The following is a 16,099-nucleotide window of genomic DNA, read 5'->3' on the forward strand; positions in this document are numbered from 1 at the left end:
TGGTTCTGGGGGGTCAGCTGTGGTTTTAGGGGGTCAGCTGTGGTTTTAGGGGGTCAGCTGTGGTTCTGGGGTCAGCTGTGGTTCTGGGGGGTCAGCTGTGGTTTTAGGGGGTCAGCTGTGGTTTTAGGGGGTCAGCTGTGGTTTTAGGGGGTCAGCTGTGGTTTTAGGGGGTCAGCTGTGGTTCTGGGGTCAGCTGTGGTTTTAGGAGGTCAGCTGTGGTTTTAGGGGTCAGCTGTGGTTTTAGGGGATCAGTTGTGGTTCTGGGGTTCAGCTGTGGTTCTGGGGGGTCAGCTGTGGTTTTAGGGGGTCAGCTGTGGTTCTGGGGGTTCAGCTGTGGTTTTAGGGGTCAGCTGTGGTTTTAGGGGTTCAGCTGTGGTTCTGGGGGGTCAGCTGTGGTTTTAGGGGGTCAGCTGTGGTTTTAGTGGCCCCTGTCCAGTGCTGATGACATGGAGGATGTCCAGGGCCAGGGCGGCCCCTTCAGAATAGAACCCAGGGGACATTGTATTTTATTGAGTTTTAAAAGATGTTTTAGTTTTAGAAGCTTCTCACTCTTGCTGTTTGTAGGCGTATTGCATTTAGAACTTAAACATGGGGGTTTGACTGACAAGAGATAGACGAGAGATGGAGAGGACATGGACAGGACTAGAGAGGAGGTAAACTAGATGTGGACAGGAGGTGGACAGGATGTGGACAGGAGGTGGACCAGAGGTGGACAGGAGGTGGACAGCATATAGATAGGATGTGGACAGGAGGTGGAGAGGACATGGACAGGACTGGATAGGAAGTAAACTGGATGTGAATAGGAGGTGGACAGGATGTAGACAGGAGGTGGACAGGATGTAGACAGGAGGTAGACAGGACATAGACAGGAGGTGGACAGGCTGTAGACAATGTGGACAGGAGGTGGACAGGATGTAGACAGGAGGTGGACAGGATGTAGACAGGACATAGACAGGACATAGACAGGAGGTGGACAGGACATAGACAGGAGGTGGACAGGCTGTAGACAATGTGGACAGGAGGTGGACAGGATGTAGACAGGAGGTAGACAGGACATGGACAGGAGGTGGACAGGATGTGGACATGGACAGGAGGTGGACAGGACATAGACAGGAGGTAGACAGGACATGGACAGGAGGTGGACAGGCTGTAGACAATGTGGACAGGAGGTGAACTAGAGGTAGACAGAAGTTGTACAGGATGTAGATGGAGGTGGATGGGAGGTGGAGAGGACACGGACAGGTGGTGGACAGGATATAGACAGGAAGTGGTGGATGGGAGGTATGGAGTCCTTTCAGAATTGATGGGAGCTTGCTGTCCCTAGGGATGGTCCTGACCAGAATTCACCTCAGCTCGGGGTTTTCAGTGGAAATACAGCCCTGGAAACAGCGTACAGCTCCTCCAACCAGGTCCTGCTCAAGTTCCACAGCGACTTCTCCAACGGAGGCTTCTTTGTCCTCAATTTCCACGGTCAGTTCATTTTCCCCGCCAACTGCCACCGAGAATTCCAGGTGGTGTTTCCGCAGGGTGAGGCACAGCCGACCTCCAGGTGCTGGTGTGGTGTCTGGGGCCCTTTTTCCAGCCTCCTGGGGTGCAGCCCGGTCTCTTTCTGTCTTCTGTGTCATCAGACCATGGTGATGCGTTCTCACTATCTACTGGCATCACATACAAATGTCAGGAACAACCAGTGCTCTTTGGAATGGGCGCTGAGGGGGCTTGCTGTGGTGTGGGGCCCCTTTTCTCCCAGGGCAGACCCCAGAGCAGATTCCTCAGGAGAAGAAGAGGGGATCTTACCAAATCTGAAACAGGACTTGCAGCCAGGCCCTGTTCAGAGCACCTCCCTGCAGAATTTCAAGTGCGTTAGAGGACTTTCCTCTGTGTGTTTACGTAGCAGCTTGGTATGAACTAACTGTAGGAGCACTTGGACAGTGACAATGTCACGAGGCAGTGGCGAACACGTGCGGGTATTTCAGTGAACCTCAGCTTTACAACCGTAGGGCAATGCAGCTTGCAGTCATCTTGGCTCTCAGCAGTGTCTGCCATGACACCTGCTTTTCATGAACTTTCTCCGCAGCATTTCAGCTGAAGAGGTGCCCGGCCCCTCCCGCGGTCCCCCATGCCGACCTGATTGCCGAGGATGAGGACTTCGAGATTGGTAAGGTCTCCTCCACCATGCCCCATGGTTCCAGCCGTGCATACCCTGTCCCGCAGTCGGCCCACACTCCCATCTCCCCCGGAATCAGACTTGGGCTGGCACATGGGAAATTTGTCAGAAAGGATGAAACTTTCCCAGGCCATTGCTGTGGTCTGATACAGAGACAGACCAGGAGAGGAGTTTCTTTTACACTTCTGTGACTTTTGTTTTGCCACTTGAATTTGGGTTTTGACATTTGAGTTATTTTCTTCTCTCTTTCTCTATAATGTCACTTAGCCATTCAAAAAATCATTTTGTACACAGTTTGTGGAGGCAGGCTTCAGCAGATACTTGCTTTAATTAGGGTGAGATATGAACATACTTAAGAAAGACTGTGTTTGTAGCCATAATGCTGATGATTTAACAGAACCTCCCAGGAAGTAATTGGTGGCAGATAGTGGATGATCACATTTAGAAGTTCCGCATTATCACTTACATCAATGGCCGTATTCACTAAGTGATCATGTGGTACCTAATAAAGCACCCGGCACATGTTTGCAGCATAATTATTGTGACCACAGCTTCTCATTCCTAATGACAAGTCTTGTCCTGATGCCAAGGCATGCCTCCAGCGGCTGGTCAGGCTCTGTGACCCGATGTCTTCTTTGCTCGTGGAGAACCAGCTGACTGAAACCTGTGCTCCTCTGCCAAGGTCACATGGAGGTCATTCTGCCATTTTCTCCTCGCCGACCCCGAGGCCTCTAGTGCACGGCACTGATTTATTTAGTCATCAGGGATGGAGAGCGTAGGAAGGAAACCTGGACACCATGTCTGTACTAACATTGGGTTACTGCAGCATGGGTGTACAGTGAGAATCAGAAATGGCACGTTCTCCAGAGAACACCAGTTCTGAGATGGTTTGCACACTGACTTGATTCATCAAGTGGCCACACACATGTACCACAGTCATGCACTTAGAATGTTCTAGAAACACCATTTCCCAGCATGTTGGATTGGTTCTTTCAGGAGACTTTGTGAAGTATCAGTGCCACCCTGGCTACACCTTATCTGGAAGTGACACGCTCACCTGCAGACTCAGCTCCCAGCTGCAGTTCCAGGGCTCGGTCCCCTCCTGTGAAGGTATGTCTGTGAAGACCCCGCTGTGTGGCTCCAACATCTCTGTCTGTCTGTCTGTGAACACCCTGCTGTGTGGCTCTGGCCATCTTTGTCTGTCTGTCTGTCTGGGAACACCCCGCTGTGTGGCTCAAACATCTTTGTCTGTCTGTCTGTGAACACCCCACTGTGTGGCTCTGGCCATCTCTGTCTGTCTGTCTGTGAACACCCCGCTGTGTGGCTCTGGCCATCTTTGTCTGTCTGTCTGGGAACACCCCGCTGTGTGGCTCTGGCCATCTCTGTCTGTCTGTCTGGGAACACCCGCTGTGTGGCTCTGGCCATCTCTGTCTGTCTGTCTGTCTGGGAACACCCCGCTGTGTGGCTCTGGCCATCTCTGTCTGTCTGTCTAGGAACACTCGCTGTGTGGCTCTGGCCATCTTTGTCTGTCTGTGAACACTCCGCTGTGTGGCTCTGGCCATCTCTGTCTGTCTGTCTGGGAACACCCCGCTGTGTGGCTCTGGCCATCTTTGTCTGTCTGTCTGGGAACACCCTGCTGTGTGGCTCTGGCCATCTCTGTCAGTCTGTCTGTGAACACCTGCTGTGTGGCTCTGGCCATCTCTGTCTGTCTGTCTGTCTGTCTGGGAACACCCCGCTGTGTGGCTCTGGCCATCTCTGTCTGTCTGTCTGGGAACACCCCGCTGTGTGGCTCTGGCCATCTCTGTCTGTCTGTCTGTGAACACCCGCTGTGTGGCTCTGGCCATCTTTGTCTGTCTGTCTGTGAACACCCCGCTGTGTGGCTCTGGCCATCTTTGTCTGTCTGTCTGTGAACACCCTGCTGTGTGGCTCCAGACATCTTTGTCTGTCTGTCTGTGAACACCCCGCTGTGTGGCTCTGGCCATCTCTGTCTGTCTGTCTGGGAACACCCCGCTGTGTGGCTCTGGCCATCTCTGTCTGTCTGTCTGGGAATACCCCGCTGTGTGGCTCTGGCCATCTCTGTCTGTCTGTCTGGGAATACCCCGCTGTGTGGCTCTGGCCATCTTTGTCTGTCTGTCTGTGAATACCCACTGTGTGGCTCTGGTCATCTTTGTCTGTCTGTCTGGGAACACCCCGCTGTGTGGCTCTGGCCATCTCTGTCAGTCTGTCTGTGAACACCTGCTGTGTGGCTCTGGCCATCTCTGTCTGTCTGTCTGTCTGTCTGGGAACACCCCGCTGTGTGGCTCTGGCCATCTCTGTCTGTCTGTCTGGGAACACCCCGCTGTGTGGCTCTGGCCATCTCTGTCTGTCTGTCTGTGAACACCCGCTGTGTGGCTCTGGCCATCTTTGTCTGTCTGTCTGTGAACACCCCGCTGTGTGGCTCTGCCCATCTTTGTCTGTCTGTCTGTGAACACCCTGCTGTGTGGCTCTAGCCATCTTTATCAGCATCAGCTTGAGCTTGGCCTGTGTCAATTCCATGGTTACCTCACTCACAGGTTTCTATTATCTTCCTGTCCAGTCACCAGTTGGCCTCATGCTTTGAATGCTTTCTTTTTTTTTTTTTATTTGTCAGTCAGGGGCTTGAACTCTGGGCCTGGGCGCTGTCCCCCAGCTCTTCAGCTCAAGGCAAGCACTCTACCACTTGAGCCAAAGTGCCACTTCTGGCTTTCTGGTGGTTAATTGGAGATAAGAGTCTTGTAGATAATGGTCTTTCCTGCCCCAGCTGGCTTTGAACCACAATCCTCAGATCTCAGCCCCCTGAGTAGCTGGGATTACAGGCGTGAGCCACCAGCACCTGGCACTTTGAATGGTCTCGAAGGCAATTTTGTGTGTCATACCACTGCATGAACATAGTATTTAAAAAATAGGGGGCATAAAATTTATAAACTACCAAGTGAAGTGTGTAACTTTCCTGATTTTTACAAGTCTTTAAAATAAGTTGAATGTATGCAAGAGTTTAGATAATCTATTATAGCAGAGAAAAGGTTTATGATGGATACATTGTGCCAATGGACCAAAATGATTAGGTCATTTTACACATATAATCTCATTGGTGCTAGTTTCAAGTGTAATTAGAAGAAAAGGGTTTTAGGACTACAAACTAGCTCAAACAGCCCAACTGAAAGCTATCAACTCACTATGGAAAATTCTCAAATTAATTTTTTAAAAACCACAGTGCAGATGTAGCCTTTGCGCAATAAGCTGACTCCACCTGGGAGCGTGGGTGATATCGCTGACTGGGAGAGGACCAGCTTTGCTTCAAACAATGAGTGGCTTGGCAGCCGGGGTCCTGCTCTGCATTTCTCCAAAGCTGCAGCGGCTCTGCTGTGCCACGGACGCAGGAGCTGGCCCTCCCGGTGGTCCTCCTGGCTTGGCGGTCAGCAATCCCGCCATGGTCCCAGAAGAAAATCACACTTTTATCTGAGTGGCTTCATTCTGTGAGTTCCAGAATTATTTTCTACTATGGCCACTCATTTCTGCTATAAATGTTTTTTTTTTAAATATGACCTAAAATGCATATGTATTTAAAGGACTCTATGTCATGCATCACTGCTGGTGGTTTTATGTCTAAACATTCCTAAATTTGAAGGTATATTTCAATTAGAAACAGAAGAAGGTGAAGCTTTTCTTTTCCCTACAAGGTTTGTTAAAATATGTTCAAGCTTTTAAAGAAGATATATTCTGTTTGGAGAACTATTTGTATTAAAAATACAGCTGTAAGTAATACAGAGGAAATACCTTAGAAGTAGATAACTCAATAAGATACATTTTTGATGAAAGTTCATTTCTTTGTGATTACTGATTGCTGAACTTTTTAAAAAGCACTCTAAATAGTTATGGTTCTATTTGTGTGCTATTACTAATAATAGAAATAGTTTTCCCTTAATTATTCTATAAGCAAATGTTTCTAGAATATAAGTTATCAACAAGAGAAATTAGTGGTTGATGAACTCTTATTTGGCTATTCCCTTCTGTGCATGCACATCTGTGAAGATTATTTTTATTTGAATTAACTTGTAAGTCACTGAACAAGAAAGTGAAGAAAGCAGGGGAAAGGCTTGCACACATACCCCTAATCCCTCACAGTTCATCCAGAAGCGCTTGTCTAGGTAAACCTGGATCCCAGTGCAAACTGTGGGTTGCTGCAGGTGCGGGCTGGGTGTGAGTCAGGTCTGTCAACTGGGCCTCTAGTGAAGCCACAGCCGAAGTTCCAACGCCACTAACTCGCGTGGGTCCAGGACAGAGCGGCTTGAGAGCCAGCAGCGGGATTTAGTCACACCGTCTGGCCTGGGGTGAACTTGGGCCGCCATCGTGCAGTGTGCGGTGCCTGCCGGTTTTCGGCTTGCCTCTCGGGCAGTGTTTGTGTCTGGTATTCAGTGTGGTCAGAGCTCAGTGAGACCGCCTTTTCTTTTCATCAGCTTGTATATACAGGGATAAAAAGTCTCCAACGGAAGTTGGATTCATTTTGTTAAAGCAAAGCTTTACCGATGCTTCTCTCTGCAGCACAATGCCCAGCAAATGAAGTCCGGACAGAATCTTCTGGAATAATCCTCAGCCCTGGGTATCCAGGCAACTATTTTAACTCCCAGACTTGCTCCTGGAGCATTAAAGTAGAACCAAACTTCAATATTACTATCTTTGTGGACACATTTCAAAGTGAGAAACAATTCGATGCGCTGGAAGTGTTTGACGGTAAGTTCCTTCTGTTGATGTGTTCCCGCAGCACAGGGGCTGCGTTCTCCAGGCGAATTCAGATTCCTGCCCCAACCAAATCACATCAGCCGGCGCCCAGCACTGGGGCCTGGGCGTCTCAGAGAGGAGGATGGTAGGACTGCTGACATTGCAACTTTGCAAACTGAAGTCGCAATGTGAACAGGAATTTTTTATTTTTTAAAGTTACCTCTAAGTAGTTGTACAGAGAAGTTTCAATTCAACGTGTCAGGGTATGAGTACAGGCATCCTTGTGCATGCCATGAACTTTTTAACCATTCTTCAATTCTTTAATGTGGGAACTCAGAGAAGATGCTCTCAAAAGTCCTTTCTTTCCCAGATATTACATTCATTCACAAAGCACTGTCGGTGAATTAAGCAGTGTACAAATATTCTACTCAAGTTGAGCACTTTGCTAGAAAGGCGTAAAAATCATGACAGAGACATCTAGAAGGTAGAGGGTAGCCGTCCTCTCAGGTTATTTTTAGTAGTAAAGTGCAGCTAACTGAAAACACACTGATGCTGTTTTCAGGACCAGCCTTGTGATTTTGCTGCAATTTGAATGAAAATGTTAATGTAACAATACACATATTTGAAGAGTCAATTTTAAGTGAAATTGATGATAATTTTCTTTGTCTACAAGCAGACCAGGATACAATTACAGCTGAACATAATTATGGCATTTTCTCATGTTTTGACAGAGTTTTCGTTGAGTTCAGATAAGTCACAATCATTTCAGTGGAAAAAAATAATGTTATTAAATTTTTGGTTGTTGTGCTGCCCTGAGGAGCCGCCAGTCACATGACCGTATCAGTAGACCCCTGACCGTCGGCCTGTGTGTCTTCCCATCCCCGTATCGATAGACCCCTGACCGTCGGCCTGTGTGTCTTCCCATCACCGTATCAGTAGACCCCTGACCGTCGGCCTGTGTGTCTTCCCATCACCGTATCAGTAGACCCCTGACCATCGGCCTGTGTGTCTTCAAAGACTGAATTTATGCATTTCTATATTTAGAATTAAATTCAGCTTTATATATAGAAAAACAAAAGACTAGGGAAACAGTATCTTGTTTTCAGAGGGATTTTTCAGTGTAATTCCAGGCAGACATGCATCTTTCCCTCTGTCCTTTTAGTGGAGGAAGGGAATCATTATATTAGTGTAGAGAGGGGAGGGAGGAGGAGGGGGGAGGGGAGGTAGACTCACCCCAAGCCTATCAGATGCAAAGGGAAGCAACGCCTGTGTAGACCACGAGTGTCCAGACATGTTGTATGCACGAATATCCGTGTGTATCCCTAGGCACCTAAGATAATTAAATACAGGTCATTACTTTGGATGTTTCACATTAGTTGGACTGGAATATAGCTGGCCATGGGTTTCTTTTAGTTTCAGGAGAACTGTTTGTACTATAACGTATCCATTGATTGCCTCCAAATCTGGACAGCCCACACCTGTGATAAGCAGCAAGCAGAGGAGACCTCAGACCCAATATCCTGTGAGGCTGAAAGCCTTCTCAGAGAGCTAGGCTAGCTTTGTTCTACTCCCAGAGACTTTTTGATGACACCAAAGGTCAGAGTTTAATATGGATAAGGTTTTAAGTGGTGACATTTTTCTTGCAGTAAATGTCATGCTTCTGCCTTTATTTGATAAGACGGTGCCCCTCTCTCCCCTCTGCGTTGACCAGAGAGCGGTTGATTATATTGATGCTGAAAGTCATCATCCCAGCAGTGTTCGCTCTGTGTCAGAAGTCTGGAGAGACACAATTTCTAAAAATGGGACTTTAATCATCGTGAGACTGGGCTGAGTAATGAATGTGACTCACTGGTGCACAAGGCTGCTGGCACCCAGGCCTCTCGGGCTCTCACGCCCCCACCCCAGTCCCGTGCGGCCGGCCCAGCGTGTGTGTGAACCCAGATCCACGGCCCCTCAGGATATCAGCCCTCTTGGGTCAGAACCACCCTTGAGAGCTCACCCATCACACGCACAGATCCTATATCCAGACACAGCTACCTTCTGACGTATTGTGTGATCAGAGATGAATGCAATTAGCCTGATTCGAAAATTACAAGAAATTCCTAAGAATTACACAGTCAATGGTGTTGTAAATTCTCAATTTAAATAAATTACCTCTGTATAAACGTCAAGGACAGGGTCACTCACCCTGGCCACACGTGTGCCGGGAGGCCTCCTCCACACTGCGCTGCGTTTCCAGGAGACCTCTCCTGGAATGGACCAGTGCCAGGAGCACGTGAAGGACAGGGGAGTGTGAAACTCCAAAGTATTACTTAGGGTCCAAACACAGAAGTGGCGTGGGCATACGGATGATTCTGTGCAAATAGCCCTTTGTGCACAAGTGCTGCAGCTTAAACAAATGTGAGATCCTGAAAGGGATGCCCCAGAGCTGCAGAGACATGTCCAGAGTCTGTGGCCTCGCTCGGGAATGCCGGTGAAGGCGCTGATGATGTCAGCGCAGATGGCCTCACTGTCCGTTCCCATGTTCCCCAGCTCAGTAATCTCTGATGAAGGCGTCGATGATGTCACAGCCGGTTCCTGTGCTGCGCGCACGGATGATGTCACTGCCCATTCTCACATCCCCAGCACAGTGAACACTGCACACACTGATGATGTCACCATCCATTTCACTCTTCCTGCTGTTTCTTAGGCTGTTTAAATGTCTTTCCATTAGTAACTTAAGCAAGTGACTTTTTATCCTGGCTGTTGGTATTCTTATCAAGGAACTTTGTTGCTATGATCATTTGAGATTCTTTGTCCACTTTGGAAATACATACTGTACATAACATGTTTGGATCGCAGTCTTGTCAGAAGCTGATCTGTGTGTAGGTGTGAACTCTCATGTGGCTTGCCATGCTCTCTCCCCAGGCTCTTCCGGACAGAGTCCTCTGTTAGTTGTCCTAAGTGGGAACCACACTGAGCAATCCAATTTCACCAGCAAGAGCAACCAGCTGTACCTCCGCTGGTCCACTGACCACGCAACCAGTAAGAAGGGATTCAAGATTCGCTATGCAGGTACGTGACCCACCATGGGATCATCCGTCACACAAGGGACCTTCATTCCATTTAAAAAAAAAAGGAGCTGGGTAAGCCAGCACACACCTGTAATCCCAGATATGTAGAGACTAACAGGAAGATCACAGGTCAAAGCCAGTCCAGAGGTAAAGGAGATCCAAACTAAGAGCAAAAGGCTGGGTGGACGGCGGCCTGGCAGAGCACTGCAGGAGTAAGCCTTGGGTTTAATCTCTAAAAAGTAAAACAAAATAGAGATTATAATGCATATCGAGCTAATCTCTACTGTACAAGAAATCATGTTGGGAAGGGAGTCTCCATGCTGTATCTACACAACACTAGCATATTGGGTGGTGATTATTTTAAAATGTATCATTAAAACAATAGATCTTTGAATTGCATGCCATAGACCACAAAGGTATTTCTAAAAAGATACAATAATATCACCAAAACTAGTCCTTTAATTGCTAAGAAAATAGATATGTCACTGTTGACTACATGTGTTGATAACCCCTTTTGTTAGTACATCAGGTTGTCAGTCTTTCTGTGATCTTTACACACGCCACATACACATAGTGAATATGTATACATATGTGAATATGTACATACATATATATATGTATGTACATATATGTATATATACAGATGGAAAGATATCTGTATATGTACACACACAGATGTATATATACAGACGATATGAGGCCAGGCAGGGTGGATGGAAAGACAGGGGAGGGTTCAGACAGCCTTCCTCTGTTCTGTGGAATATGATGCGCGCAGAACCTTGTCACAGAGACCATGGGGCCGTGGCAGTTAGGCATGGATTACGCTTGTCAATGTTCCGAAAGAGGCAAACACTAGCCTTCCAAACAACAGGCCTTTATTTCCACCCCGAAAAAATGGCCAGTAGAAGAACTCACTGTGAAACATAATTCATCATGTTTTATCTGTGGCCCACTCTGACACGTAATACCTTGAATTCTCAGAACACTAACGTGTTTTCATTTTCCTGAACTATGTCAGGAAAATGTCGCCATAGAGTGTTATGTGTGGCCTCGTGTGCATGTGTGATTATGTACACACACATGCACGCACACCCAGGCACACATTCACAAGTGATCACACAGTACAGATACAGACACATGCACGCAGGCCTGCGTACGCCAGGACCACCTCAGGGTGCCCGGAGCTGCAGGAAACTGCACTCTGGGCTTTGAGTCTCATCCGTGTCCTGGGCTTGAACTCAGGGCCTGAGCTCGAGGCTCGAGGCTGTGCTCTACTTCTGGCTTTTTGGTGCCTTTTTGGAGATAAGTCCCACAGCCTTTCCTGCCCAGGCTGGCTTTGAACCGCGATCCTCAGATCTGGGCCTCCTGAGTAGCTGGGATTACAGGCGAGCCACGGCCGCCCGGCAGCTCTACATTTTGGACAAGTGTACCTCCAGGCGCTCCGTCTGGCTCTAACAGCCAGAGGCGGTGATCTGCGTCCACCTCAGCAGGGAGGTGAGCCCACCCCATCTGGTCTGCACTTGGCTCATGTTGTAGGGCTTGTCTGCCCCCAGCCCCGTACTGCAGCCTACCTGCCACGCTGAGGAACGGCGGCATCCTGAACAGGACAGCAGGGGCAGTTGGAAGCCAAGTTCATTACTTTTGCAAGCCTGGCTACCGGATGATCGGCCTCAGCAACGCCACCTGCAGACGGAGCCCAGCGGGCATCTGCCAGTGGGACTCCCCCGCGCCTCTGTGCCAGGGTAAGGAATGTGCCCCGTCCCGCAGAGCGGGACCCCCCCCCATTGTCACGTGCGTCACACTCCGAAGGGTGCAGAACCAAGGGGAGGCTGGGGTGGAGGGAAGGGAAGATCAGACTCACGCTTAACTCAGGACAAGCCGAACTTTCCACATCCACGCACACACACATTCCAGGTGCTTCCACCGGGCTTCCTCTCCTTCTGCAGCCCGGATTCAGAGAATGGACACTCATTATGCCATCAGCACGGTTATTCCCATGCCTTGCTCACCATGAAGCGAGCGTCAGTTAGCGTTGGTGGCAATTCTTGAGCACCGTTTTGATTAGATGCCCCATTACTGAGTAATTTGTTTTTCTTATTTTAGTTTTATCTTCCTTTGAACCTTAAGCCTTGTATTTAATTTTCTTTGTTCCTTTTAATGGAGGGCTTGTTGGTGTTCATTTCACTATTTCCTGCAATATTTTTGCATTTTATCTATGTAGCATTTGAAATTGAGTTTTCTAAAGAAGCTTTTTGGTGTTTTGGGGGGATGGCACTGGTACAGGAGCTTGAACGTGGAGCCTGGGCGCTGGCCCTGAGCTTTCTCACTCAAGGCTGGAGTGCTCTATCTACTACCACTTGAGCCACAGCTCCACTTCCTGCCTTTTGTGGTTGACTGGAGACGAGTCTCACAGACTTCTCTGTCCAGGCTGGCTTTGAATTGCAGTCCTCCAATTTCAGCTTCCTAGGTAGCCATGATACAGCACCCAGAAGCCTTTTTATTGTAACTGAAAAGTTTGAAGTCATGAAATTTTCATACGTTTGCCTGATGATGTTTATATTCATCACACAATTGATTATGATTTGTGAATGGGACTTCGTGTTGGCGTCCTTATTTTTCATTCACATAGGGCTTAGATTTCCATTATTGCTCTGTAAGGGGGGGGAGACGCAAACTGTTCTCATACATGTACAACCATGAGTTGTGATAACTTAGTTTATAGTATTTACATCTTTTTTCCAGATCTGAATTAGTTCATGCGTCATAAACATAATGATAGATCCAAGAAGCTTGTTTTATGCTATTAGGAAGTGCGACCTTTCTTCTTTGAAAGCAGGAAAGGGCACTTCCTGCTCCCTCTGAGTCCTCGCTCTGTGCGGCACAGCGCCCGGTGTGCGGGAGACACTGCTGTACCCGCCACGTCTCCTGCGCTGGTTGTTTGGTTTGTTGGTTGGTTTGTTTGTCACTGGAAACAATTCCCATGACAAATCATTGACCCATGGGACCTATGTTTCTTTGGGCCTGGCTTACTTCACTTAATATAATTTTTTCCAAGTTTTTCCATTTCCTAACAAATGGGGTAATGCCATTCTTTCTGATGGAGGCATAGAATTCCATTGTGTATATATACCACATTTTCTTGATCCATTCGTCTACTGAGGGGCATCTGGGTTGGTTCCAGATCTTGGGGCGGGGGGAGAAGATGGGAAGGGGAAGCAAAGGAGGAGGCAGCAATGCTTGATAAGAAATGCACTCACTACCTGCCCAGGTAATTGAAACCCCTCTGTATGGTATTTTCACAATTAAAAAAATCATTGACCCAAACAACAGCCTAGACTCAGAAAGGGGTCAGAGTAGGCCCAGGGCCCCGAGTTCCCAAATAAAGTCCTCTAGATGCCAAGTGTACCATGGCCTGTGTGGACCCAAGGCCTCCAGAGGCTCTGGGGGGCTGGGCAGCTGTTGGTCGGAAGCATGGAGTCGAACCCCCACCCCACCTCACGGCTCAAGTGCAGAGCTGGGCCAGCTCTCCTTCAGCCTCCCAGATGCTTCTGTGAGCAGGGCAGGCCCAGCCCTAGCACCTGGGGTTGGGGGAAGCATGCCGCGGGCCACATGTATTTTATTGGTTTCAGAGAACTCTAGGTTGTTTTTCTTGTGCTGCTTGACCTTTTAAATGATTTCCCTCGGCAGGGCTGCCTTGGTTTTTATCCTCAATAAAGCGGGCATATCTTCGGTCCTGCAGGCTTCATTTCCTGTCTTCCAGCACGGAGTTGTGCCAAGCAGCAGTTCCATTATCTGTACACTGATCTTATTCATCTCCAAAAGAAGCCTGAGCTAGAGCCGGGGTTTTCAGCATTATCTTGAGGATGCAGTTAAACTGGTTCCTCACCGCGGCCGCTTTCAAGTTGGCCCTGTTAGAGAGAGCAGCTTGCAAGGAGCATTGGTGACAGCTGCGTCTCCCAGCCTGGTGCACGCAGGCCCTCGCGTGGTACAGACTCTGTCTGCTGTTTGCTTAGGCTTTGCCAGCACTTCTGCAACAAGAAAGAGCAGGAAAAAGTTGATCTATCTCGTACATTGCACAACCGAGCTTCTGTTCTTGAGGAGAGATACAAATGACTATTCTCTGCTCACAGGCAATCATTTCAAGGGTGTGGGCAGCCCCGGAGGGCACTGGGGAGGGGCTGTGAATGTGGACCGGTGAGGAGTGGGTGGGAGCGTGAACGTGGTCGGCCTTACGCGGTCCATCCTGCATGTAAGTACTAGGCTCCAAGGATCACATTTGCAGGGAAAACACAGTGGTGAACCCCCTGCCGTGCGATTAGAGCCTGAGTCAGGTTCCAGAAATCTAAGCTTGGCCTTTTCACCATGAGAATGCCCTGGGCAATGTCTGCCTCCAGCGTGGGACTCTCTAAATACACTGTTTTCCAAGCTGGGTAAAACGTTTAGTACCAATATCAAAAGCTACAAAGACATAGTTGGAGTTCCAAGGTGGACGGGTGCCTTTCAAAGCTTCAAAATCACAGGAATGTGACGGCTTTCTTTTACCTTAGCGCTGTTCCTTTGCGTCTGTGTAACTCTCTTCCTTCTGTTTGTGAAAATGACTCCATATCTCGGAAACTTAGACTTATTTGGAAATGTAACAACTTTTTATAGTTGTGATGAGCATGTGTGTGTACGTGTGATGTACGTGTGTGTGTGTGTGTGTGTGTGTGTGTAAAGGTGTGCTGTCCTTCTGCTCAGGTTGGCTAAAGGCTTATCAACTTTGTTTATCTTTACAAAGCACCAGCCTTTTGTTTTGTTGATGCTTTATATGGTTCTCTTATTCTATAGTTCATTTATTTCTGACCTAATCTTTCTATTTCTTTGCCAACTGGCTTCAGGTTTACCTTGTTCTTGTTTTTCTAAGAGATTGAGTTACATCATCAGAGTTTCTGAGATTTTTCTCCTATGATTCCATATTTGTGTGTCCTGTGCCTCTGGCTGTCCACTCTGCTCCTTCTCCCAATACCCATCAGTCACAAATTTGGCTTTTGAATTGAGCTCTGAAGTTCTAAGAGGAAATTCCATGGAATAGAAGGGGAAGGAAGAACTTGGGCCGGCAGAGATGGAACAGAAATTCAAAAGAGCAAGAATGTGGGTGGAGGGGACTTTTTGTTTTAATGTAGGTAAATAGTGAGGTCTTTCTTTAATGTTTATAAATAGAGGATCTTCTCTTAAAGTTTGACAATTGAAGCAAAAATTGCATAATGTGATTCTCAGCGCAGACAGAGAAAATAATTAAGAGGCCAGTCCTGTCAATGGAGACACAGGAGTGTGAGATTTCTGTGTACCACGCAGGCCAGCAAAATGTCAGTAGTGCATTGTGGTAACTTGTGCTTTAATAAAAAATAGCTAGAACATTGAATTGGAAAATTATATGAAGTGAAATGAGATAAAACCATAGGTAACCAAAATGCAATTTTAAAGTGTGGTTGAATAACCCATGGGAGAAAGGGAAAATAAAACAGAGGCACACATGTGCAAGACACAAAACAACAGCAAAGGGCGGAAAATGCCTCCATCTGTCACTTCGCCACTTTTGAGAGAGACTGGGGTGGGGGAGTGGATGGATGAGTGATTGGTAATGTTCCAATTATGCCTGAGTCCTCTCCCTTTACTAAGAGTAAACTTTAAATGTCTTTCAAAAGTACCTTTCTGTTGACAAACGAGACGTTGGTGGTGATCTGGGGCTTGTCTCAGCGCCGCTGCACCGCCGCTAACCACGGCCACAGAGTCTCAGCTGTCCTGCTGTCCTGAGCTTTTGGCTTAAACTTATGATGGACGGCACAGGAAAACTGCTCAGAAGTCACGTTGGGGCGAACAGCCTGCCTTTTGGCCTTGTATTCCAGTTTGCCCAGAGAGGCTCTGGTTTATGTCTGGTGAGCCCCCTTCCTGGGTTACCTTGTATTTCTTTCTCTCAGTGTGCATCTCTCTCTGGCTCTGGCTCTGGCTCTCTCCTTCTGAATGGCTTTGATGAAGTTGGATTGTTCCAGTAACTTGGTTTACATGTTTTTTTTTTGGGTCCGGTTGTGGGGCCTGAACTCTGGGCCTGGGCGCTGTCCCTCAGCTCTTCAGCTCAAGGCTAGCGCTCTACCACTTGAGCCACAGC

The 16,099-nt window shown here is 47.9% G+C and overlaps 1 protein-coding gene across 1 annotated transcript in view; it reads left to right on the forward strand.

The window, feature by feature from the left end:
• LOC105991563 (CUB and sushi domain-containing protein 1-like) overlaps positions 1-16,099 on the forward strand; it is an 871,556-nt gene that overhangs the window by 793,619 nt on the left and 61,838 nt on the right. Inside the window, exons 44-49 of the mRNA XM_013024215.1 lie at positions 1,325-1,470; positions 2,075-2,155; positions 3,161-3,274; positions 6,725-6,913; positions 9,809-9,955; positions 11,508-11,696. Of these exons, the coding sequence (XP_012879669.1) occupies positions 1,325-1,470; positions 2,075-2,155; positions 3,161-3,274; positions 6,725-6,913; positions 9,809-9,955; positions 11,508-11,696 (866 nt within the window). The remainder of the gene's footprint in view (positions 1-1,324; positions 1,471-2,074; positions 2,156-3,160; positions 3,275-6,724; positions 6,914-9,808; positions 9,956-11,507; positions 11,697-16,099) is intronic.

This window comes from Dipodomys ordii, unplaced genomic scaffold (assembly GCF_000151885.1).
Source record: "Dipodomys ordii isolate 6190 unplaced genomic scaffold, Dord_2.0 Scaffold74, whole genome shotgun sequence".
Taxonomy (NCBI): Eukaryota; Metazoa; Chordata; class Mammalia; order Rodentia; family Heteromyidae; genus Dipodomys; species Dipodomys ordii.